At 41.7% G+C, this 27,847-nt stretch overlaps 1 protein-coding gene across 1 annotated transcript; it reads right to left on the reverse strand.

Moving 5' to 3' along the window:
- On the reverse strand, window positions 1–27,823 carry slc1a8a (solute carrier family 1 member 8a). The gene is made up of 11 exons (XM_084953750.1): window positions 27,527–27,823; window positions 15,036–15,115; window positions 13,277–13,492; window positions 10,427–10,469; window positions 10,141–10,348; window positions 7,177–7,276; window positions 5,941–6,174; window positions 5,575–5,769; window positions 5,236–5,370; window positions 5,037–5,139; window positions 1–3,104 (listed from the first exon to the last, which is right to left on the reverse strand). The coding sequence occupies exons 1-11, from the start codon at window positions 27,773–27,775 to the stop codon at window positions 2,940–2,942; spliced, it is 1,728 nt and encodes a 575-aa protein (XP_084809876.1). The 5' UTR covers window positions 27,776–27,823; the 3' UTR covers window positions 1–2,939.
- Window positions 27,824–27,847: the final 24 nt, after the last annotated feature.

Here is a 27,847-nt window from a genome sequence, read left to right on the forward strand (position 1 = left end):
AACATAAATGACAAATAACACACCATATAAAAAAACACAAGTGTCATACAGTATATACAAGATGCATTTTGATGAAGACAAAATTTCAGTAAAACTTCAGTAAAAGTTGAAAATGCTAGCGTTTGTTGGGCTGATGGTTTGTGTTGGCAGAAGAACATTGAGGTTAACAGTATTTACAGTTGTGGTCTGAAGTTTACATTCACTCACCATGGGCATTATTGCCATGGTAACACTGAGCTTTTAATGGTTTTTAGTGCGGTTCTTTTCCCAGAGTGGAATAATTGAACATTACACGCCTTTAATGACTTAAAAAAATCATAATTGGGTCTAGATGTTTATATATAGACTCAATACTGTATACACATGTACTAACTTAGTTCCTTAAGTTACTGGTGCTGGATTTATCCCTATGATGTATTGTATGTAACTTCTTACCACAACTGTAGATTAAGGCAGGTCTACATTTTCACATTTAACTCAAACAAACAAACAAAAAGCTACTTTAAAACAGAGACATTCAGGGGCACTTCAAGCAGTTTAAAGAGCTGTATCTCAACCACTGAACATCAATTCATGCAGCATACAAATCTTTAATCTTTCCTTTAATTTCTCCATCTCACTTTTAGCCCTGAAGATAAATAGTCAATATTTCATTCTATTTTTATTTTCAGTACAGACTCCCAAACTCAAGGTAATATACACAGCTAAGAAGTACTGGAAAGGTTAGAAAAGTACATAATTAGAAAACATTAATAACACTATTGTTGTGTCAGAATTTCCAGGGATCCATATTGTTTAGATTGATGAGTTTTTGACATTCGGACCTGGAAATATTATTGTGAAGATAAACACAACAACAAACACAACATGCAACTGAAAACGTTGTGCTCTCAGAATACCAATTTCTACATACCAGTTACTTATTGTTGTGCTTTTAATTTAATATAGACATATGTATTTTATAGAGTTGGGTGTTTTGAAACGTGTCGATTGTTGTGCTGAGACGTAACTTTTACGTTAAAGGCAGTTATTCTCCATTTCTGCCTTGTGTTGCAGTTTTTACAGTTTGACTACCATCTGGTGAGTAGCTTTTGAGTGTTTGCATATAATCTCATGTCTTACATGCAAACTATGGGTAACAAACTATGGGTAGTCTGCTAGCAACCAAAGCCATCACAAGGAGGCTTTTGGTACAGCACCCTCTTCGTGACCTATTTTATCCATTCACACCGATTCACACAAGCACTTTTTTCTATGTAAATGCTTTCTATCTGTCACACATTCATACTCTGATGGATGCATCAGAGAGCAACTTGCCCCAGGATATTTGACATATTGACTGGAGCAGATGGAGATCCAACTGACAACCTTTCAATTTGTAGCTGACATCCAAATCTTTCCCTTGCAACTGTTGGTTGCATCTTGAGCTACATAAGCATGACGTCACTCAGCACGTAGCCAGTATTGGTATCTTCATCACGTCAACTCAGATGACATGAGTTGTTGTATTACATAGAAGACATATAGCACATACAGTACATCTTAGTGGTTCAGAAAAGCCTTGTCAACTATGTTTTGTCACTGAGGATGGAGTGTGAGCATCAGCTATGCACAAACTTGAGCCCCATAATGCTGATTTTGCTATAAATTATGCAGAGCTCCTTTCAGTAATCCTTACAAGTGAATTAGTAAATTGAGAGCACTTATTTGTGGTGTGCTCTTCAGATCACCTGGCCTTAACAGAAAGTTGGTTTTGTGGCTCCAGAGGCTCCTGATAAATCACTGAAAGTAACCAATTCTGAATGTTTAGCAGACCCAGAATTAAATTAAAATCTGTTCACATTAGCTGCAACTGTCATCGACAAAATTCCACAAATCCACACAGCACTTTGTTTACCTTGCAATATTCAAGTGAAAAAACCAAAAAACAAAAAGAAGAAAATAATGCACCTCGACTTTGCATGAAGTCAGTGAGAACGCATGCCAGCATGCTACTGTATACAAAGGAATCAGAAGAAGGTTGACTCTACAAGATGAAGAGCACTTGAATTCGTTCATTACACTTTAACCCTTCACCCAGTGTGTGCACCGAGCCAATCAGATCACAGTTCAGTGTCTTGCCAGTGGAAACAGCTCCATGTTTCCACTGGCAACATCAGGAATTGGATTTCTTATATGAAACCGGAATAAAATCAACTTCTCCTGAAAGGAAAACTCATTTTACCTGCAGTTACATACAATAATAATAAAAACAATAGTTTGACATTTAGGTGGCTTTAATTCGTGACATGTGATACCCAGTCATTCTTACCACATGGTGGCTATGATTAGCACAGCAACACAAACCCATTTATTTCAGCCACAGTGGACCAAAATAAGCCGATGCAATAAAGCCTGCAATTCCTGTAGCTGGAGGGCTTCTTTTAAAAGGACCCTATCTGCTTTTTCTTGTTTTCTGTCCTGCATTCACTGCTGCAGTCTCTGATGTTATTAAATGTAAAAGTAATTCCAGTGAACAAAAAGTGCCAGCTTCAGACTGCTCTGTGCTGTTCATGAGCACTGGGTGCTGCCCCTCTGCAGGCTTCCAGAAAGTGCCTAATCAGATGAACGTGGGCTTATGCCCAGGCCTTAAAGAGACAGGAGCTTTTTTGAGACAACAGATGAGTTGAGGGGTTGCTGGAGTGCTGGAAATGAGAACAATAGAGGCTGCTGAAATGTATTACCTCACACATTTCTTGTCCTTAATGAGCAAGAGAAGCTCCGAAATAAGCAGTCCAGTTTTGGCCACCTCCACCTCAAGTTAGCTTAATCAAGCTGACACCAAGAAGGAGGTTCCTGTACAGAATTAATCTCTTCTTAACAATCCTGTTCAGATGGCACTATGAGGTCTCACAGACCCAGTTGGACCTTTGCAAGGTGAGTTGCTCCACTCTCTCCATTCACACCTGGCAGATGTTGTAGTAGACTGTGTGTGCATTCATCTGGCTCACCGAGTCACCCGTCAAATCGAACGTGCAGTCTTTGTGTGTGTGCATCTCCGTCATTGGCACATCGACCGTGTTGGAGTTTTTGTGCGGAGTCTGCGTCCCGTAGGACGGCACAGGCTGCAGATGAAGCGCAAAAACATGTTAGCCTCTTACTGCAGCAAGATCAGCATGCTTAATCAGCAAACTAGCTACGACCAGTTAACCCCTGCTTTGCGTTTCATTGCTAATCTAGATTAACTTCAACTTCATTCAGAACACAGAAAAGAACATCTGCCTTCTCACAAAGAGGTGTTTGAAGCAACATGCCCAAAACAACTCAAGAAATGTTGATCAGTGCTGGTAAGTTGACTGTGACAGAAACAGGTTCTGCTGTGCTATCACGACTGTGGCTATTAACAGACTGTTCTTCCTGGCAACATGGAGCACTGAGTTCAGTAGATATGGGAGGAGCTAGTCTGAGGCTCAGGATGACAGTAGGAGCTTTAATCCTTTGTAGTTGTTGGTCCAATCTGAACACACCTACTGCTGTAATCGTATTATGTCCATAGACATGAATGAAGTAACAGGTCACAGGCTCAGGTTTATAGTCATCAGGTACATACAGAGATATGTGGTCAGTAAAGTTGGTCATATAAAGACAGTCATATAAATGGAACATGTCCCAAACCCTCTAATAAAGGTAAAAGTCCCATAAATACAATGATGAGACACAACTGTTTTTGAATTTGCTGATGAGTTGAGTAAATTTGTTGTTGGGAGTTTTTAAGTATTTTCTATTCAAAACAAACTCTAAACAGTTTGCACATCCCTACGTTCTGTTATATTACCCTATTACACAGCATTTCTTTTTAAATTAATCTTTTTTAGAAACAGGATCATACTAATATACAGTTGTGGTCAAAGGTTTACATCCGCTAATCACAGGAACAAATTTCATGGTCATTTTGGGCTTTCTGTTAATTCTTTGAACTGTTCTTTTTCCAGAATGGGATGCTTGTACAGCATCCATCTTTCAGTCTTGGATTATCTCTAACATTAGGCCAGTACAAGAAGAAACAGGCCCCGCCCAATATGTACATATGATGACTTAAATACTTTAATAAGAGGTGCTGAATGTTCTACAGTGTCTTTTGACTTGACAAGGCCAAGGCCTATAAACTTCTCACATGATAAACATGATTTGTAGTTTTGCTGGATAGCACTCACTGGACTGACCAATCCTGAGAACATTGGGAAGAAAAAAGTGAAGATCTAAGAAAGAGAACTCTAGAGTTGCACATGTTGGGAAGTTCTCTTAGTTCTCTTAGAGCCATTTGTAAACAACGTCAGATTCTGATATCATCAGATTGTACATGAGTAGGTTATTCAGCTATATCATCACTTTGCCAAGATCTGTAAGATGACCCAAACTGTCACCCTCAGATGACAAACTGCTGGAACATCAGTGTCACTGTCCACAATGAAGTGAGTTTTACATCTCTGTGAACTGAGACGGTTGGGACTGAGAAAGAAGCCAATGCTCCAATATCGAGAACTTCAACCTCAACGTAAATTTGTCCACACGGAGACTTTCTAGAGAAAAGTTTAATGGTAAGACGACACAAAGTTTGAGCTATTTGGCCAAATTGACAAGAGGTATGTTTTGAGGAGTAAAGGGTGAGGTGGTGGTAGCATCGTTCTCTGCTGCTGTTTTACTGCTAGTGGTTCTGGCAAATGAATGGAATGTGTCCAAACAGAACCAGATAAAAAGCATTAAAACATACAAAAAACACAACAGCCTAAATAAAGACGGCGTAGCTTGGACCTGGAAGCAGGGTTCATACGTCATAACTTTACAATTGGATAATTCCAAAGAGACATCGAGACTGCTTTCCAAAGCCCTGACCTGTGCCAGGAACCCAACCAATTTAAATGATATTTACAAATTCTTCCAAGAGGAGTGATACTTTGCCATTGTTCATAGCATCGGTCAATTCAAAGAGTGCTGTCAAGCAAATCCTTTCATGCTGGCAAATAGAAACTACCAGGTGTAATCGATCATGTTTTTACCTTTCCTGCTGTGCTCAGGGGAAAGTCTTTCCGACAGAGGTGCGCAATGATTCCTGCTGCAAGGGCGTCACCAAGAACGTTGATCATGGTACGAAACCTGTCACTGCAGAGAGAAGGAAAGACAAAATGCCACAAGACCACCTTACCAAGGACTGATTGCATCCCTTGAAACCTGTGATTTTCCATAATCAGCACTTACAGGATCCAATCAATGGCTACGATTAGCGTGATGTCATCTGGTGGCAGGCCTACTGATGTGAGTACAATTACCATGGTAACCAGACCAGCCTGAGGAATCCCAGCTGCTCCAATGCTGGCGGCTGTAGCTGTGATACTGGAAGACGGGGAGGCATGAGGAGAGTTAGAGATCAAAACTGAAAGAAAATGAGCAGACAGCAGGCTTCTTCAATGTTTATTGTGTATTTTCATAAAGTTTTTAAAGGCTCCACTGGCTACAGGAGAGTATAATCTGTGTCTCCCATGCACACAGACTGGTTCTGTACAGATAAAGTGAAAGTAACTGTTTGTCTCATTTTACCTGATGGTGACCAATTGGCCAAAGTCCAGCTCGTAGTCATTAACCTGAGCAATAAAGATGGCTGCCACTGCCTCATAGAGAGCTGTGCCATCCATGTTGATAGTGGCACCCACTGGGAGAACAAAACGAGCGATTTGCCGGTCCACATGACAGTTTTCCAACAAACACTTCATGGTGATAGGCAGTGTGGCAGAGCTGTGGACAGGTGGCATTCAAATAAAAGATTAATAGGCCCATATTCTGTTTCGTATCTTCACTCCTGAAGTAGGGAATCTGTTTTGCTCAGTTAGGGTTTAGCATATTTGCTATGAACCTTTCCAGGACTAACTAACTGAAGCGTAGGAAGCAGGTTAAAGTAGGGCTGACCTGGAGGAGGTTGCCAGGGCGATGACCAAGGCCTGCAGGAGGCCACGGATATAGCTGAAGGGGTTCTTCCTGGTGAGAAGGAAGTAGAAGAGAGGAAGGAGGACAAGTCCATGAACAAAGAGCCCGGTGAGCACAGTAACGCCGTACCAGCCCAACTTCTTCCCCAGTGTGCTCGGATCCTGCATGTCCAGGATCTTCCCCGCCACCAAAAAGATAATCCCAAATGGAAAGTACCTGGAAGAACAGAACACCATTATGAATCCTATAGGAGCTAAACGTGAAGATTGTCTCTGAAGCTTAAGGTAAAACTCTAGTAATTAAATGTTTTACATTCATTCCTTTCATGTTCATTTCACATATTTTTCATATATACCTTGTTCTTGAGTGGAGTTCAGATATCATTAGTTTATTTAGAATTATGAACATAGATTTCTTGAAGTCCACGGAGCATTATTTTAGAAAATTTGCTCGGGGTTTTGCAAGAAGGAGTTACTATATTACAATAACTCACAAAATATTTTTCAATTTAAAAATTTAAAAAATGTAGAAAAAAACCAGCCTCTCCCATTTAAGATCATCTTCTCAGGAACCTCATGACTGTTCTTCTCCCATTTTTTGATCATTCCTTAGAAGTCCTGTTATGTTGGGTGAGAATGGTTCTGGTTACGGGTGCTCTCACCAACAGTAGCATTCTTTGAGGGTTGATTCAGACTTAATGAATAAAACCTGTAGAGCTGCATCTGTTTGTGTTGAGCGTTAAGGTTTTAAAGCCTTGCTACAGTTTTAAATCTCCTTGTATTTGATATTTGTCTTGACAGTTGACACATATGAACACAAAAACACAGCTAGTTAAGAATATAATAAAAAAATATTTACAATGCGTGTTGTTGTGACTATTTTCCACCAAGTGGGATTTGTTTTTGTGGTTTAGTTTAATTAAGCTCACCTTTGTTGGGATAGTGACATTCATTTTCAGTAATGTGAATACCAGTAAAGTCAAATGAATCAATCACTACAAGCTTTCATGGCTCATTTACAAAGCCAACCATGCACTTTTGATTCAAACACAGGTGTAGAAAGCTGCAATTGTAACATAGGCTCTGCATGGCATTGTTCAACCCCTCAAATTAAAACTGAGAGTCTGCACATCAGTTTGTCTTTGATTGTCAATTTGAAGTTATTGTGGGGGTAAACAGATCCCTAACTGTATGACTGTACTCTGAGTTTTCATCTCACCAAACAGCAGCGTTGATGATCTTCATGACACACTCGTTGATGCACTGACAGACATTGATCAGTGGGACTCCTCGCTCTCCCATCCTGCCCAGCAACAAACCTGCAGCACACATAAACACTGATTATGCTTGCGTTTCTATGCAAGCTTCAGCTCTGTAAATGTTATCACAGACTTTGCCCATAAATGAGGGACGTCTGGAATGGTGTGAAAACCACCACAGACCACAACACCAAGAACAGCGCAGTGGGGGGGACTGTGGAGAAGGCAAACGAACTCAACAACTTCTTCAACAGGTTTGACCAGCACACAACCCCCCCACCCTCACCTTTACTACAGAGCCCTCTCCCCACTCTCCTACCTCCCTTGCTTCCCCCCCTTCCTGGCACTATGACACACCAACTCTGAATTATGCCACATTCAGAAGTTTGCAGACGACACGGCCATCATGGGGTGTATCTGGGATGATCGGAAAGAGGAGTACAGAAGTCTGGTGAGGAACTTTGTCACATGGAGTCACACAAACCACCTGCAACTCAACACCTCAAAGACCAAGGAACTGGTTGTGGACTTCGGGAGGTCCAGAGCAGGTCCACTGCCGGTTCAGATAGAGGGGGAGGAGGTGGAGGTGGTCAACACGTACAAGTACCTCGGGCTGTGGGTGGACAACAAACTGGACTGGTCATGCAACACAGAGCACCTGTATAAAAAAGCCCAAAGCCGACTGTACTTCCTCAGGAGGCTGAGGTCTTTTAACATCTGCAGGAAGCTCCTGAGGATGTTTTACCGGTCGGTGGTTGCTGGAGTACTTTTCTATGCTGTGGTGTGCTGGGGGAGCAGCACAGCAAAGAAGGACTCATCCAGGCTGGAGAAACTGATCAGGAAGGCTGGCTCTGTGGTCGGCATGAAGCTGGACACTCTGGTGACAGTGGCAGAGAAAAGGACACTAAAGAAACTGCTGGACATTATGGACAATGCTGGGCATCCTCTGCACACGGCCATAAACAACCAGAAGAGTCTGTTCAGTGACAGGTTGCTTCTCCCCAAGACAAGAACCAACAGACTTAAAAACTCTTTTGTCCCACACGCCATCAGACTGTTTAACTCCTCTCTGGGGGGGAGAGGGAGGGGAGGCAGGAGGACAAAGGAGGGGGGACAACTAAGCTGTAGAGCCTCTTCACCTCACTGTGCAATACTTTTGTTAATAGTCAACGGTGCAATAGACTCCATACTTGAAATGTGCAATTCACTTGTATTCTTATTCCTATTTATTCTATTTATCCCTTTTGTATACTCTGTATATGCAAATATATGTCTCTGTATTTATATGTGTATATATGGTATATTTCTGCTCACACTCTGTAACTTCTGTCGGTGCTGTGCTATTGGAAACCGAATTTCCCGGAGGAACCCACCCGAGGGATTAATAAAGTTTTATCTAATCTATCTACACCCCCATCACCATCAATGGCGCTGCTGTGGAGAGAGTGAGCAGCTTCCGCTTCCTTGGTGTACATCTGGCTGAGGATCTTACGTGGTCAGTACACATAAACAAAACAGTGAAGAAGGCGCAGCAGCGCCTCTTCTTTCTCAGGAGACTGAAAAGATTTGGCATGAGCCCCCGCATCCTCAGGACCTTCTATCGCTGTGCCATTGAGAGCATCCTCACTGGATGCATCACCACCTGGTACGGCAACAGCACCGCTTACAACCGCAAAGCTCTCCAGAGAGTAGTGCGGTGCTCTGAACGGATAATTGGAGGTGAGCTTCCCTCCCTCCAGGATATCTACAGAAAGCGGTGCCTGAGGAAAGCGGGGAGGATCATCAAGGACTCCAGTCACCCCAGCCATAAACTCTTCAGACTACTTCCATCAGGAAGGAGGTTCTGCAGCATCTGGTCCCGTACCAGCAGACTGAGAGACAGCTTTTTCCATCAGGCCACCAGACTGCCGAACACTTCATAAGACACCCACCTCCACTACTGGAAACATTATGCACTCCACACTGTATATAAATGCCACTGTTTTGCACATGTCTCAACCAACTCTGTATATTTTTTATTTATTTTATTTTATTGTTTACTCTATTTAATTTGTAAAATATGTATACACACACACGTACACACACACACACACACACACACACACACACACGTAGAAAAACATATTTAGTATACACATCCAGTAATGCATATACTATTATATATTGTACATATATTTATTAGTCTCAGATTTAGCCATTCTTATATTTTGCTTGTTTTACATTATTGTATTTTTGCACAACTCTGTTGCTTGTGAAGCTCGCACACAAGAATTTCACTCACATGTACTGTACCAGTGTACCTGCACATGTGACGTGACAATAAAAAGTGATTTGATTTGATTTAATCTAATCTAATCTACATTAAGAAAAATTGGTCTTGACTGGTTCATCACACAACCTGAAAGTGGAACTATTGTGTTTTCCTTATTGTCTGTCACACTTGCTCGTGCTCATGCACATATTATAAAAGAAGTAATCTCTCCAAGCCAAAAGAATAGACGTCACCGTGCTCTGATTATTCAGTTTCAGACAGTTTTTTTTTTCAGTTCTGGGACCCAAATAATGTCATATAAAGAGAATATCTTATAACATTATTTTGTTATATAACAAAATAGCAGTTTCTGTCATATCTCAGGCTTCTGTGCCTTAGTAGGCTTTCAAGCAGAGAAGAGTTAAAGGGCCTCACAGCAGGAAAAGCTTGTTTCACGAGGTGGATGAACTTAGGGGCTACACTATAGAAGTATGAATAAAGATTATTTTTAACTGTCAATCATTCAAACAATATTCTAGTGGAGTCCAAAAAGAAATGAACAGGTCATCTCTGATCAGGTCATTTCTGGTTACAAAAACCAACATGTTGGCAGTTAAAACGCTAGTGATGAGGTTTCAAAATTTACGATGTTAGCAACCACGATCCCACTCACCCATAGTTGCAGAGAAGACAACGATGCCAAGGACATTCATCTGCTGGCTGCTGCCTGGACTTGTCTTGTATATGACATCTGGAGGAGGAGTCAGCTCGAGGTACACCATGCGCCCTTTGGGGTCATTGTCATCAGGGATCACATAGACAAAGTTGGGCTGAATTGTTTTGGTTGGGACTTTGAGGATGGGAATCAGGTCTGTTTTGTACTGAAGAAAGAAAATCATATTTAGTTACAGGATTCAAGCTTGTAGCATTAAAGAAACAACACGATTCTGTTGTCTTACCTGTTGAAATGTGGCCTCAATTAGATTGGAAGGAACCATGTTTCTGTGATAAACCAACGACATCGTTAGCTTTAAACAAACAAACAAACAAACAAACTCCTCCCACCCGCTGCCTCTTCTGCATAGGAGGAGCCTAAGATTCCTCCATGTTGTACGTTTTTGGTCTTATTAATTTTTTATTTTGGAATAAATTTTATTTAGCAGCACGACTTGGGTGGCTCTTCTACATATTGGGGGCTCATCCAGGATTCAGACCTGGGACTTTTTGCACCCCAAGACATAATTCCAGGGATTTAAATCAGCTATGAATAATCCTCCATTTTCTCCCTATAAGCTATTATTTCTGATAGAAATAAAACAAGCAATCTTTCATCACCATGCTTACCATACTTCAAATCTGGTTTCAAGTACTTCTTTAGTTTGCAATTACCGAGGTCAGACGCCATCATCCTTTGAGAAGTTTGCAGCTATCTGTGAGTTAGAATAACCTTGCTGGTGGCTGATTTGGATAAGTGGTTGTATATTAGTAAGTGCCTGGAAATGCCTTTGCGATAAATTAGGGGATGGGGAGAGGAAAGTCTGGACCTGGAAAAGTTACAGCAAATGACTGGATGGATGGATAGATGTAACTCTAGGAAACAGCATTCACAGGAACATCTATGAGGCAATCACAACTGGGAAAGCTGATTTTTTTTTTTGACAACTCTGATATACCTGACCAGATACTTAGAAATACAGAAAAGCTGTAGATGTCGATGTTTTATACTAGCTAAATTATGCTGTTATTAAATAGTTCATAAATATGGTGAAAACATACAACGAAATGTATCCAACTCAATATTTCAGCCACACTAATGAGAGAAGAGGCAGCACATGTAAGCTGACAACTGTTATCACCAGATGACTCATGAATGTTTACAACATGTGAGTGTTTCCATGTTTATCCTCTATAGGATGACTGTCTGCACCCTTTGCTGGGAGGGGTTCATCACCTCAGGAGGTAAACAATCCAACTAATCCTTCCAACATGGGAGTGACTTTCAAACATGGCACGAGAGCTTGGTCTGCCAACGTGCCACAGCAGAGATCATGCACCGCCACTGACTTGGTTAATCTATCACTTATCCCTGCAGGATTACCAAAAATATACCGATCAGCCCTGCACTCTAATTGGATTTGTGTGTGTGAGAGAAGAAGAGAGAGTGTGTGTTGGTTTTCTACGTTTTGTTGACCTCAGTTCAGCTGAACAGGTCAGAGTGGATGTGCATCCGGACGGTGATCTCTAATACCCAAAACCAACTGTAAAGCTGTGTGCACGTTTCTATGCTGCTGTGCACCAATCCTCATTTCCCTGAATCTCACAGAGGCCACAGAGATGCAACAAGCACAATTACAGGACATGTACCAAAGTGAAATAAACCAGAATTATCCTTTTGATGTGTGTTTTCCTCCAAAGCAGCACAACCGAGGTTCATGGAAATTTTGTTGTTGTTTAGAGAAAAATCCTGGCACATTTAGTTTCTGCACATTCTCCAAGTTAAGTGTGAAACTTTTTACGAACTACACAGCAAAACAGAATGAGATTTAGCACACTGAATACAGCGTTCATAGAATGGTCCCTGAGGCTTGGACCAAGGGTTTGGAGTTTTGAGGGTATTTGGGGTATTCTGGTTTTGTATTTTTGATAATCTTGTATTTGTTAGGAGTTGGGTTCTGGTTATGTGGTGTTTGAGTCACTGAACCTGGCACACCTGTTACTCATCAGCTGCATTCTTCAGAAGGTTTCTTTAGGAGCTACCTGACAGAAGACTAGTGTCGGAGTATTGGCGTTTTTTGGAGCATCTGAAATTCTGCCCCTGCCTGCTGGAGCCGTTGGATTATTTCTGGTGACTGTCAGGAGTTTTGTTTCCTCCCCAGGATTTCGCCTCGTCTGGTTTGTTTGCGTCTGGAGGTTTTGGCAATAAACAGTACCAAATCGAGGGCACTACCTGTGTGTGTTTCCGTCACCTGCACGTCCTGGCTCCGCGTCCCCATTCATACGCTGTTGTACATACTTGTAAAACCTCCCCATCACTGTAAATAAACTGTCTTCACCGCAACTCTGCCTCCGTGCGTTCTGCTCCCTGGGTCCATCTGCATTTGCCATAACAGTATTTTTGTTCTGTATTCTGTGCATTATAGTCTTCTGGTTATAGTGTTATTTTCACATTTATGATGACCTTGGTTTTTGTGCTGTCAGTTTCCCGATTCCTGATTTATTGATCCTTCTTCTGTCTCCCCAGTTTTGTCCCTGTGTCTGTCCCGTCTCTCTGTGTCCTATCTCCGCCGTAGTCTGATTTCCCTTTTTTACTAAGTTTGTACGTTCATGTGTTACTTTCAGTTTTTGCTTCCTCTGGCTTGTTATTTTGATTTTGTTCCCCAGCCGTGTCCACTCTGTCCTAGTCTCCTCATGTCTATTTGAACCCTCAGTTTGCTTCTGTTCTTTGCTGTGTCCTCTCTTATCCCTTATGCTGTGTGCTCATCTGTCTGTATGTTTCTCCACTAGACCTAGTTTCTCAGTCAGTTTGCTCCTGCCCTGCTCTGTCATTGTGTTTTTATTAACCAGTCAGTTGCCAGCTAATAAAAGCTGTGTTTAAGGTTCAGTCTGTGTCACAAGTCCTACATTGGGGTCCTCTTCCTGCTTGCTACAGAGCAGTTTCATGACATCATCTGCAGTCATCTTTTTTTAAGCATTTACTTTCACTTTTTCTTTTACAGTTTGCTCTTTCAAACACAGAGAACAATTATCGCCACACAAATAACTGGCAGGGACCCTTCCAGAGTCTCCAGCTGACTTTTGACCTGTCACACCTGATGAGGTCGAGGAGGGCATCAGCCGAGGTCATGACAGGCCCGCCACCCAGCCGGTTGCTCTCCATCTCTGTGCCCACACCTGGTTTGATGATGATCACGAGAAAGATGCCGACCACTACGGCGATGAAGGTGGTCCAGAGGTAGTATGTGACGGTGAGGACACCCATTCGGCAACATGCCTTCGACTCCATCGATGATAGACCCGACATTAAACTGCACAGCAAGGCAAGGACAGAGGGTGACTTAGAAAATAGTCTGGATCCATCAACAGAGAGGATACACAACTGCACCATAGTGCTGACTGAGAGGTACTGAATAAGAAAATCTATAACAGATCTGGGCTGCTTCTTCAGACTATTTGTTTTAAAACCAGTTTGGGGACATATCTAACAGCAAAATCCTGTTCCGCTGTTAGACAACTACTCTGTACTTACTACTTAAGAAAAGACTGAAATTTTACTGATAGAAAGCCATGGACACAGTTATTTTTGTGGGTGGTCTTATTGCGTAGATTTGATGCTGGGAGGAGACACAAATCACACTGAGGTTGTGTGAGGAAGGCCATGAAAGTCTGTGTCAAGTCAAATATGTGGAGCTATCCATATGTTTTTCTTTTAGAGGATTTACCCTTCTAGTTGAAAATTTATGGAGGGGAATCTTTAAATCACTCATATGAATAAAGTCCACGAGTCCTGTCATTGGACTGGACTTTGATTTATCTTATAAGTGTCATAAGTGTCAGAATCAGTATCTCGAGGCAAAACTTTCCAAATAAATATGCTGTTAATATGCCTTTGTTTGATATTTTTATACACATAATTTATGGATTTTCTTTAATAATGTGGGTGAGGAAACATATGTGGTAACACACCGACAAAAATGTGGTCCCACTGTAAACACCTGCTGATAGATTTAGTCTCAATTAGAAGGCTCAGTTGTCCCTGGAAAAACAATTTACACACCAACTGGACTGTTCCTAACAAACAGGTAAAGTACTGCATGTTTAACTGAAATAACTGTAATAATAATAACAACAATAATAATAGTTTAACACAACTGGCACAGTTCATGTTTAAAGTCATAGATACACTCTCTGAGGAGCGCAAAGCTGACCTGCAGAAAAACAACACACAGGAAATACAGCAGGCTCAAATGAAGTGGGATGATCCTTTAAGGTGCTTTTTTAACATCACAGCCTTCTAAATCTAAGAGTTCTATAGGGGGCTTTTCTCTTCTCGTGGGTTCATATGGCCAGAGTTTCAAATAATGAGATCAGCCTTTGTACAAGTAATCCCTGCAAGCCACAAACTCAGGCTTCAGACTGTTCTAAAGGTCGCATCCTTAAATGTGCATCTATGGTTGTGAACAGAGAAGCTCCACTAACCTGCTTCTTCAACCTTTGAGTTGAAGACGTTTGAGAGGAGCATCTTATCAGCAGAAAGTTATATTCAAGGGGGAGGAGCTAAAATAGCTTATTTCCAATATTTCAGACAGAGGATGAACTTAGGGTCTGCACTAAGGCTCAGCATAAAAAATAATTATTTGATTGGGACTATTTCTCACAGCCCATGTGCATGACTGGATGGATTATTTGAATCATACAAAGCTACTCTAGTACAAGAATACAAAGCTGAGCAAAACAGTCCACTTTAAGGAAATCTAACTGCACCCTACAGAATGCAGACTGTTGCAAAGCCTCATGGTTCTGATTACAGTGATTTTCCTTGTCATACTGTGTGTCGGTACTTTGACCCACCTGGACGTGATGAGAGGAAGGATGAGCATCTTCAGCATCCTCATCAGCAGCTCACCAGGAAAAGAGAAGTAGATCTTGGCCTGTAGAGACAAAAACAATCACTTAAAAAAACAAAAAAACAAAGGTTTTCATTTGTAATCTGTTAGACCTAAAATGTTCATTCAAGGTCTTAAATTCAGCTCTTTGTAACAGTTTAAACAGATTTTATTCATTTACATTTGATAAGTTGAATCACATGAATTTCTCTGAAAGTTTTAACCAAGAGATTAATGTAAAAGAAATCGATTAACAAAGCTTTAAGTTTTGTTTCATGGCCTTAAACTTTTAGTTGGAACAAAACTTTGGACAGATTTTATGGAGAGCCACAGATTAGTCATACACCCACAGAGGGTGACGCGCTGAACATGACGCACATCGTGCTGAATCACTGAAAACTTCATAAACTCAGTACACATAACGGATAATTGCAACATGCCATTTGTCCACACAGAAACTCTGGGTCCATGTTTAAAAAGATATGACGTTTTTAGATAATTGAATCTGACAGGAGTTCCATATATTTCCATTAAATAATGTTAGCATGCAAGTCTGAAATGTGTTTTCACAGAATTACAGCACAACCTGGTTTCCAATCCTCCACGGAGATTTCAGTTTCCAAATTTTCAATCCAAGCATTTATCTTACATTTACTTTGTCTGATACACAGAGAAAATATTCAGTGAGAAGCAGTTGTCTGTTTGAAAATGCCTCGTTGCTGCCAGAGGTCAGAAGATGATAAGATATAATAACCACTAATTACAACCAAAGTATGTGAATCAAGCCTTAAAGCAGATGAGCTACAGCAGCAGGTAAGAATGCAAAGTGGGCACTGAAAACCACACAGGCTCACCTAAATGGCACTAAAGAAAATTGGAAAACATGTTGCCTGGTCTGATGAGTCTTCATTTCCGGTGCAACATTTGGAAGGTAGAATTAGAGTTTGGTGTTAACAGCATGAAAGCATGGTTCCAACCTGCCTACAAACAGCTTATACCGGATGTGGAGGTGTCATAGTGAGCAGATTCTTGTCAGACTTTTGGTGCTTTAGTACCAACTGAGGATCATTGACATGCCACAGCCTGACTGACCTCCACAGTCACCAGATCTCAGTCCAGTGGAGCACCATCGGGATGTGGTGGTACATGAGATTTCAATCATGGATGTAGAGCTGACAAATCTGGAGCAACTTTGTGATGCTATAATGTCTAATAATGTCTCTCTGGACCAAAATCTCTGAGGAAGTGAGGACCTTCCAGCACCTTGTTGAATCTATGCCACAAAGAATTAATGAAGCACTGAAAGCAAAAAAGTGGTCCTAACAGGAACTATCAAGGTGTAACTAATTAAGTGGCCAGTGAGCTATATACTGTTATGTTATATGTTTTCATCTTATCTATTTTAATTCTTTTTATTTGATTATATTATCCCTCTGTTGAGCATTTTGGCAGACACTTGATGTCCTTTAAATGTGCTATTTAAATAAAGATGACTTGACTGTAAACTCTTATGAACAGGTTCTGATGAAAATTTGAGACTGAGTCTTTATCAGAAATCAAACACATCAGGTCCTCAATTCGGTCTCATCTGTTATAGACAAATTAAATTTAAACACCAAATAGTAACAACAACAACAACATGTCTGTGAAGGTTCTCAGTCATCCAGGTCATCGTAGTCTAAGGAGCTTGGAAAGAAAAGCGTCTGGACTTCTTTGAGTTGCTTGAAGACGTTTCACCTCTCATCCGAGAAGCTTCTTCAGTTCTAAGGTCAAATGGTGGAGAGTCCCAGATTTAAATCCAGTGGGAGTTTCCCCCCACAGAGGGACAAAAGGACCCCCTGATGATCCTCTAATCACATGAGCCAAGGTGTGAAACTGGGTGTGGGTCCCAATCAGCCAGGGTTTCGGGGGAGCTCATTGTGAAACCTGGCCCCACCTTATCATGCGAATTCCTGAGGTCAGATGGCCCAGGATGTGAGTGGGCGTTAAGGCGTCTGGGAAGGATCTCAAAACTGGATTATAGATGGCAGACAGTTGGTGTCGTAAACCCCCGCCTCTGTTCAAAGATGGTCGCTCACAGTGGACATAGATGGCTTCTTTCACTCCCCTTTCAAACCATCTGTCCTCTCTGTCCAAAATGTGAACGTTGGCATCCTCAAAAGAGTGACCTTTGACCTTTAGATGCAGATGGACTGCTGAGTCTTGTCCTGTGGAGGTGGCTCTTCTATGTTGTGCCATGCGCTTGTGAAGTGGCTGTTTGGTCTCTCCGATGTAGAGGTCTGGGCATTCCTCGCTGCACTGTACAGCAAACACCACATTGTTAAGTCTGTGTTTTGGAGTTTTTGTCTTTTGGGTGAACCAGTTTTTGTCTGAGTGTGTTGCTGGGTCTGAAATGCACCGGGATGTCATGCTTGGGTTTAAATCTGGGACTCTCCACCATTTGACCTTAGAACTGAAGAAGCTTCTCGGATGAGAGGTGGAACATCTTCAAGCAACTTAAAGAAGTGCAGACGCTTTTCTTTCCAAATTCCTTAGACAACAACAACAACAACAACAACAACAACAACAACAACAACAACAATAATATGCATTAAAAAAAAACTTTCTTTTTACAGCCATTAAAATATGGCATCATGCCTCATGTTCTATCATTTAACACAAAGGACAGAAGTTTATCATTCAGTCAGGATTTGTGAAAGTTTGCACCACATAAACGGAGCTTCCAGCAAGGAATTCATCGGCCTCAATATTTATGATCACAGTGCTGCCTTTTATTGATACTTGGTTACTTGGTTACTTAATTACTTAGTTATGATTATTTAGTGTATTTATCTTTCAGAATGATGGATTGGCCACTTTGTGTATTATCTCTATCTAGCTAAAAATAGTCACTGTTAGTTAGGATGTTTGGATGTGTTTGCTGATATGACACAGACCAGTCGTGCTTTTGTTGCATCATTCCTGTCGTTCTCTTCTTTCACGTTTTTTGTTCAGTTTAGGACCAAACTAAAGGGTAGATGTAAAAGTAAATAAAACCAAAAAAACATTCAGTCCACAAGGATGCAAGAATAAATCTCTGTGTCATAACACATAATGTAAATACTGTGATTACTCTCAGCTTTCTAAAAATGCAGCTCATTCATAATGTTTTTTTCCTGTTGTTTATTTTTTTATAAAACTGCTGTTAAAACTAAATTTATATAAAGTGCATTTAACTTAAAATGAAGAAGAAGTCTTTCACTTCAGTATTCTCTCATAAGTTTGCAGGATTGACATTATTTTATTTGTTATTTATGTTTGTGGAAACAAGTTTGCGTATTTTAATTAAACCAACATATATCTCTGATACAGGCAGGCAAAATAAATTAATTAGTGAGTGTTTAAAGAACAGCTTGTCCATGCCCACTATGATATCACTGACATGTTGGTCTCCTTAAGCTGTGTTTAAATGTGTTCGAGAAATAAACTTGACCGACTGACTGAGAAAGAACAGGAGAGTCACTGAGTGGTCCAGCTGTAATCGGTTCAAGGTTCAAGGTTCTTTATTTGTCACATGCATAGTTATACAAGTATAACGCACAGTGAAATGTAACCTGACACGCTCCTCGACATGTGCAAAAATGGGGGGGGGCAGAGGAAGAACATTATATATATAGTATATACATTAGGTGAATGTGCAGTAGTAGCAGCAAGCAGGTGAATTCTGTACATTAAGTGAATTAAATAAGAATAGACAATCTGACTATTTTACAGAATAGACAATATAAACATATTTAAAATTAAAGGAATTTGAAATGTACATTGTGCCTGGGTTTAGAGTGTCTGGAAGAGAGTCCTATCTCAGTCAATTATAGATGATGTGAGAGGGCGCTGCTCTAGTCCGGCATCTCCTGGTGTAGGTGTCCTGAAGCGGGGGGAGAGCAATCCTGCAGCAGCGTTCTGCTGTACGGATCACTCTCTGGAGAGCTTTTTGGTCCTTCACACAGCTGTTCCCAAACCACAATGTCATGTTCTGTGTGAGGATGCTCTCCACAGCACCTGTATAGAAAATCCTGAGGATCTTTGGAGAGACCCTGAACTTCCTCAGTTGTCGTAGGTGATACAGGTGCTGCCTAGCCTTTTTGGTCTGGACCTGAATGTGGGCAGACCATGTCAGGTCTGAGGAGATGTGGACACCAAGATACTTGAAGGACTGCACCCTCTCCACTGGAGCTCCATTGATGATAATGGGCTTGTAGTCTCTGTGCTGACTCCTTCTGAAGTCCACCACCAGCTCCTTGGTCTTGCCGACGTTCAGCTGGAGGTGGTTGTCCTGGCACCATGATGCCAGATTCTTCACTTCGTCCATGTAGGCCGCCTCATCGTTGTTGGAGATGGCGCCCAACACCACTGTGTCGTCAGCAAACTTCACAATGGTGTTGGAGCCATGGGTGGCCACACAGTCTGAAGTGTAGAGGGAGTAGAGCAGTGGCGAGAAGACACATCCCTGAGGTGCTCCTGTGTTGATGGTGATGCTGTTAGAGACGCATCTACCCACCCTCACCACCTGAGTTCTGCCAGTGAGGAAGTCCAACACCCATGCACACAGACGGCTGTTGAGTCCCAGATCCCTGAGCTTTGTGAACAGTCTGCTGGGCACTTAAGTCTAGCTGAGAGGGATCAGTTCTTCTCGGAAAGACCGTTCACACACAAACGGAACTATTTTTAACAAACACAGGCTCTGAAGTGCATGTGCTCATAGGTCACAGTTTTACTTCACATAACTGAGTTGTTTCGTTGGGTTTTCTGAATCTGCAGACACACAGATTGACAGTGATGGAGATTAAAATCACATCAACATTTTCAGATTAAGTTCATCTCAGTTAACTTTAAAATCTTTGTTTGATTTGTGAAACAAGACACAGAGGTGTCATTCATGCTTGAACATGCATGAACATTTCTAACCGAGTTGGTTTTATTTATTAACATTATATTAGAAGAGTATAATTAGTAACTGTTAAACAATCGCTTAAGAACTTATCCTATGATTTCGTGTTGAAATGTAAAAACTGATGAAAAAAAGATGAATGAAAAAAACTCATGTTGTATTCTGAATATAAAAATAACCAACAGTGATCAAAGCAAGCCATTATTATTATGTTTATACTATCATAGAGTTTTTTGGTTATATTTACAGTAAGATGCTCAGAGGCTGCACAAACAGCTTTGTTTTAACTGTTTCTTTTAAAAGCTCAAAGAGAAGAAGCCCTCTGAGAGCATGAGAGGCACTTCTTACATGGACGGATTAACGTTGATGGATTTGGACTGGCTGCTCTTAAAGCTCTGTGACACTGTTTTTCTTCAACTACAGTGTGTCCTCCAGAGAATTAACAGGCCAGAGACCTCTACATTTCTTGGAAAAGTTCCCCTCAACATGGAAACTTAACAGAACAGTTGTGCTGAAATTAAGTGGCACTGCATATCCTGCATATCCTGCATATCCTGCATATCTGCATCTCTGAAACTGCACGGTGCTCGATTTATCTGTAATCCTATGAGTATCAGGTTGAAATGTAAAAACAGCTATTCATTATGCTAAATACATTAAGCTTTGCAACCAGACATGCTCAAACACCTGCAAATACAAAATGAAAGATTCTATTTGATATATGTCCTCAATATAATGGATTGCATTTATGTAGCGCTTTTCGAGACCCTCAAAGCGCTTTACAATTCCACTATTCATTCACTCTCACATTCACACGCTGGTGGAGGCAGCTACAGTTGTAGCCACCGCTGCCCTGGGGCAGACTGGGGCAGAAGCGAGGCTGCTGGACACTGGCGCCATCAGTGGCCAACACCAGTAGGCGGTAGGGTGAAGTGTCTTGCCCAAGACATCAAAACAGTTTGATCATCTTTGCTCTGCAGCAGTAGATTTGCTGTTTAAATTTAAACACATATCTGGATAATTAGGTTCTGATACAAACTTTAGTTTTCCCTTTTATCTCTCTTTGGTGTGCATATTCATCGTTTAACAGTAAGAACTCATTGGACAATATAAAAACTAATCTTGTTATGAAATGACATTTGTTTAATTTTATTTTTAAACGTTCATATAGTTCTTCACAGAGCTGACCGGAACCATTACCTGTGCTGGGTTAACATGTTATAAAGTAACTTGTTACTGTTATCCATAATTACATTACAGTTACAGTTATATTGACACTTGTGTTATAAAGCTTCCTAAGTTATCCGCATGCTGCATATAGAAAGCATAAAAGGACAGAAAAACTTCATTGTTCTGTTAGAGAAATTTGGGGTTTTGCAAGCATCTGCAGAGATACTGTGCAATCATGAAGCTAGGCAACACCCCAGAGTGATGTCACAGCTGAGTAATTTGGGAAATGCAGTAATGTAACATTGTCAAAGGAGCTTGCAAAGAAAAGCGTCTGGACTTCTTTAAGTTTACTTGAAGACGTTTCACCTCTCATCCGAGAAGCTTCTTCAGTTCTAAGGTCAAATGAAGAATGAAGAAGCTTCTCGGATGAGAGGTGAAACGTCTTCAAGTAAACTTAAAGAAGTCCAGACGCTTTTCTTTGCAAGCTCCTTTGACTACGATGACCTGGATGACTGAGAACCTTCACAGACAGTAATGTAACATATTACTGCATTAAATTTAATAATCACATTACAGTTACAAGTATGTTGTTGTTGTGTGTTACACAGCTTCTTCAAGAGATCAGGAGATCAGAAAGATCTGATCAGAAAGAAACATCAATCATGCCTTTGTCTTTTTGGACTTCAGCTACCAGCTGACTTCAGTTTCTGTGCAAAGAAAAAAAAACTTTTGAAATGAAGCAATAGACACTACTTTTACTTTCAATGCACAAAAGGCCAAGGGCGCGATGGTGAAGAGCAAGCTGCGTCCAGGACAGAAGCAACTGCGTTTATACTACTAACACAGCATATTTACACAAAACTAAAGTGCTGAGTGTATGTCGACCTCAGGCCTGCAGACAGAGCCCAAACTTAAGGCAACAGAAGCAAGGACGAGCCTTTCTGCCTCTTCATGTTGCTACAGTAGAACCGCTGCAGTGATTTCTTTGAAGTCCCTTTGAGCATGTAATAATTTTGTTGGGATGTTGTTATGAGTAATTCTTGAGAGTAATTCAGTAATATATATAATACAGTTCTTTTAAAAAAGTAAAGAATAATTTAAAATACATTACTTTTTTTTCTTAGAGTGCCCCAACACTGGGTTTGTACAAGAAAATGTGAGTGAAATGTAAACCATAAATTCAAGTGTCATATTTTTACTACTTTTAGTTTCATTAGTTTATAGGCAAAAACTCAAACGTGCCAAGCCTGTAGTCAAAACTGTGAAGAAGTGGACTAACGCAGCAAAGCAGGAACTGCAGGACTGTTTTGACTCCACTGATTGGACTGTTTTTGAAGCTGCATCTGAGAACCTAGATGAGCTCACGGACACTGTGACATCATACATCAGTTTCTGTGAAGACGTGTGTGTGCCAACAAAGACCTTTTGCACATACAACAACAATAAACCATGGTTCACTCCTAAACTCCAACATCTTCGTAAGGCCAAGGAGGACACCTACAGAAGTGGTGACAGGGCCCTGTACAAGCAAGCCAGGAACACACTGACCAAGGAGATCAAAGCAGCTAAAAGCATCTACTCCCAGAAGCTGGAAGAACGGCTCTCAGCCAACGACCCAGCGTCAGTGTGGAGGGGCCTGCAGGAAATCACCAGCTACAGACGCCCCCCACCCACTATTGAAGCAAACAAAGACCTGGCCAACGAGTTAAACACTTTCTACTGCAGGTTTGAGACGGACAGACTCCCACGCCCCACCCTCCCCTCCCCAGGGACATTGCTTCAGACATTGACCCCCAACACACCTTCCACCTCTCCCCCCTTCACCCTCCCCCTCCCCAATCCAGACCTAACGACCACCACCACCCTCCCCAATCAAGACTCAACGACCACCCCCACCCTCCCCAATCCAGACTCAACGACCACCACCACCCTCTCCAATCCAGACTCAACGACCACCACCACCCTCTCCAATCCAGACTCAACGACCACCCCCACCCTCCCCAATCCAGACTCAACGACCACCACCACCCTCTCCAATCCAGACTCAACGACCACCACCACCCTCTCCAATCCAGACTCAACGACCACCCCCACCCTCCCCAATCCAGACTCAACGACCACCACCACCCTCTCCAATCCAGACTCAACGACCTCCACCACACCTCTCACCCCCCTTTCCTCCTCCCTGAAACTCAGAATACACACTCAGGATGTGAGCCGACTATTCCAGAAACAGAAGCCCAGGAAAGCCCCCGGACCAGATGGCGTCTCACCCTCCTGCCTCAAAACCTGTGCTGAACAGCTGGCTCCCATCTTTACTTGCATCTTCAACAGATCCCTGGAGCTGTGTGAAGTTCCCTCCTGCTTCAAACGCTCCACGATCATCCCTGTTCCCAAGAAACCCACCATCACAGGACTGAATGACTACAGACCTGTCGCCTTGACGTCTGTGGTCATGAAATCCTTCGAACGACTGGTGTTAGCCCATCTGAAAGACATTACAGGCCACCAGCTGGACCCTCTGCAGTTTGCCTACCGGGCAAACAGGTCGGTGGATGATGCAGTGAACATGGGGCTGCATTACATCCTGCAACACCTTGACCGCCCGGGAACTTATGCCAGGGTCCTGTTTGTGGACTTTAGTTCGGCTTTTAACACCATTGTGCCTGAACTTCTTTCCTCCAAACTCTCCCAGCTCAGCGTGTCACCAGCTACCTGTCAGTGGATCACCAGCTTCCTGACAGACAGAAAGCAGCAAGTGAGGCTGGGGGAGATCACCTCTGGAACCCGGTCCCTCAGTATTGGTGCCCCTCAAGGATGTGTCCTCTCACCACTACTGTTCTCCCTCTACACTAACGACTGCACCTCCAAGAACTCGGCTGTCAAACTCCTAAAGTTTGCAGATGACACCACTGTCATTGGCCTCATTCAGGATGGTGATGAGTCTGCATACCGGCAGGAAGTTGAGCGGCTGGTACTCTGGTGCAGTCAGCACAATCTGGAGCTGAACACTCTTAAGACCGTAGAGATGACAGTGGACTTCAGGAGACATCCCTCAACTCTGCTCCCCCTCACCATATCAGACAGCCCTGTGTCAACTGTGAAGACCTTCAAGTTCCTGGGTACCACCATCTCCCAGGACCTGAAGTGGGAGACCAACATCAACTCCATCCTCAAAAAGACCCAGCAGAGGATGTACTTCCTGAGACAACTGGGGAAGTACAGTCTTCCACAGGAGCTGCTGATCCAGTTCTACACTGCGGTCATTGAGTCTGTCCTGTGCTCCTCCATCACAGTCTGGTATGGAGCAGCCACTAAACAGGACAGGAGCAGACTGCAGCGGACTGTACGGGCAGCAGAAAGGGTCATCGGCACCCCCCTGCCCTCCATCCAGGATCTGTACCTCTCAAGAACCAGGAAACGGGCAGAGAAAATCATCACAGACCCCTCACACCCTGGACACAGACTTTTTGATCTGCTGCCCTCTGGCAGACGGTACAGAAGCCTGCAGACTAGGACCACCCGACACAGGAACAGTTTCTTTCCCCTCGCCATCTCCCTTCTTAACAGTTGACCTGTCACACTGCTCCCACTGCCAGACTGCAGCTGCACCTTATGTACATTCTGTAGTATTCATTCCACCTCATTCATTTCTGTATTTTATGTATATAAGTTTAGATTCGTTATTTATAGTTGGTTTACACAGCTTTGTGTATGTATGTGTAATGTGTATATATAGACACGTGTGTGTGTGTGATTTACATTGCTGTGCTTGAGAGCCACCATCTACCGGAACCAAATTCCCTGTATGTGTCTGCACATATACTTGGCCAATAAACACGATTCTGATTCTGATTCTGATTAAAACAGTGATTAAAGAAACCTAAACCTAACTGGACTAAACGATCCAAACGCTGGAAGTGAGAACTTTTCTCTCTTTCTTGGCTTCTACCTTCAGCTGTGGCCTTCACTCTCCTTAATAAGAGATACATAATCCAGTAAGCAAGAAAAAATTGATATGAACTAGAAACTAAGAAGCACAATCTATATTGCTATGTTGCTAATCAATCACATATAAAAACAATTTTCACTGTCCTTTATTTCTCCCCAGAGATGCTCTGTTGGGTTCAGGCCTGGACTTGTGGTGGGTTTCATTCTGGATCTAGCCTGGCCAGGACTTTCAGTTTTCCTGAAGCCCGTCTTTTTCTTTCTTGTTTACAGTAACGACTGTGTCAAATTCCCTGTGAATTATTCATCAGGTTTGTCACACTTTTTTAAAAAATCTGGTTCTTCCTGTAGAATATAGCAAACTTGGCAGTGCTGGAGAAGTAGTTGCTGCACATTATCACTTTTCATGCCCCTCCAGGGACTTAGGCTGTAAATAAAGAGTTATCTTGTTGAAATGTAAATGCTGAAATGTTTTTAAAATCAGGATTTATTTTCCTACATCCATCTTTCCCTCTCTAATAGAGGGTCTCCTATTTGCTGCTGCAAAAGAACTATCACCACCACAGAAGCCTACAACAAAGATGTCTTCTGTAAAGTTCACCAGTCTTCGTAAAGGAACTCTGGATCTCATTCAAGGTGTGCGAAAGGGTCTTGAGGTGACAGTTTTTGGCACTATTTAATTAAAACTGAACTGAATTCAAGGAACCTGATTCAGTTCATTTCACTGTTATTTATATAGTGACAGTTTACACCAGCAGTCAGTTACCAACGTAGTCTTTACACTCTGAGTTTAAATTCAATTTTGGCTTAAATAGGGATCAAAGGAAGAGAAACCAGTATGGGAGAAGTCCCTGTGAGTACTCACAGCAGTATTCTGGATCAACTGAAAGACTTTTCCAGGAGCTTTTAATAATAATGAATTACAATAGTCCAGTCTAGAAATAAAAAACGCATAACTAGCGAGTTTTCAGCATCACTCAAAGACAATATGTTTGTCTTTGAGTGATGCACTAACTAAACATCACAAATAATAGAAGATATAATAGCAGAGAGCCCTACATGCTACTTTAATATGCGTGTTAAAGGACATGTCCTGGCCATAAGCAACTCCAAGACTCTTCAAAGTGTTACCGGGGGCCTTATGTCATTCAGAGCAAACATTTGGTTGTGCACCATGTTTCGAATATTTTAGGGCCAAATATAATAACTCCAGTTTTATCTGAATTCAGCAAATTAGAGGTAATCCAGGCCTTTGTGTTTTTAAGACATTCCTGCAATTCAACTAGCTCATTTGTATCTTCATAGATAAAGTATCATCTGCATAGCAATGAAAATGTATGTTTTCTAATAATATTGTGTAAGGGAAGCCTGTATAATATATGTGTCATTTAAACAATAATGGTTCCAGCACAGAACCCTGAGGGACTCCTTAACTAACTTTTGTGTGCAGAGCTTTTCTCATTTACATGCAAACTGGAGTCTATTAAACGGATATGATTTCATTTAATGGAAGACTTAATTTCTGTAGTAAAATAATGTAGTTTGTATCCGCAATCTCGTTCTTTCGGTCACTACCCACAGCTCGTGACCACAGGTGAAGGTAGGGACGTAGATTGATGGGTAATTTGAGGACTTTGCTTTTACACTCAGCTCTCTCTTCACCACGATGGACCGGTACAGCGTCCGCATCACTGCAGCTGCAGCACCAATCCGTCTGTCGAGCTCCCGTCACCCGAGATACTTGAACTCCTCCACTGGAGTTTAGAAGTGGAGGAGAAGACTCGAACCTTTGTATTAAAATATCAAAAGTTCAGCAGTTTTTTTTTTTCAGTTTTTTGATTTACCTTCTTTTTTATTTCCTCTTTTTTTTATGTCATAGTATTTTGTTAATTTGGTAACTCTTCCATCCCTCTCTGCTACTGTGTGTTTTGTGTACTTTTTACTTATTTCCACAAAAAATATATAAAATAAATAGAAAACAAAACAAAACCAAACAAACAAACAAAAAAAGTAATCAACACAGAAGCTGAAATTTAAATTTAAAAAGATATATCGCAATAAATCGAGGCACGAAGCAACGTAAAGACATTTGAAATAAAAATATCAACACAAAGTTTTAGGTTATTTTAAATATTACTATCAGCTTCACAGGAAAATGTACACATAGAAGCTGAAACTTTACATCCTAACAGAGTGTTTAAAGGCAGCTACTGAGCAGAAAGCTGAGAGAATTAACAGGAAAAGTGTTGGACAGTATCAATACAGGAGCTTAAAGGTGAGCTCCTGGCAGCACCACTGAAGGTGACTTAACAGGATATTTGAAGGAAAGAAGTCCAGTCGACATAATGACGTGATGTAAATATGAAGCTGAGAGTTTAATGGCATGCTGTTTGCTGTAAGGTGAACAGTACCTGTGTAGACATCTGACTTCCTCTCAACATAAAGCCTAGCGTGCAGCCGGTGATCACAGAGATGACTGACAGCGTGAGCAGCCCATTCCTCTTAAAGAAATTCTTCACCGTCCTCAGGTCCCCCTTCACCGTCTTCAGGAGGAAAGTCTTCATTTGGTCCCCCATCGTCCTCTCTGCATTTCCAGGCGCGTACGAGCTGTTGTCAGAGCGCACCTCCTCCTCAACGTTCGGTAACAGAAGTTCCTCCATACCTGTGAAGATCTGAGTGTTTATATGTGTGGCTGGCAGGCAGACAAACCTGTGAGACCCAACCCTTTCCAC

Source organism: Perissodus microlepis, chromosome 15 (assembly GCF_051167445.1).
Source record: "Perissodus microlepis isolate ML-2025 ecotype Zambia chromosome 15, ASM5116744v1, whole genome shotgun sequence".
In the NCBI taxonomy this organism is placed as follows: Eukaryota; Metazoa; Chordata; class Actinopteri; order Cichliformes; family Cichlidae; genus Perissodus; species Perissodus microlepis.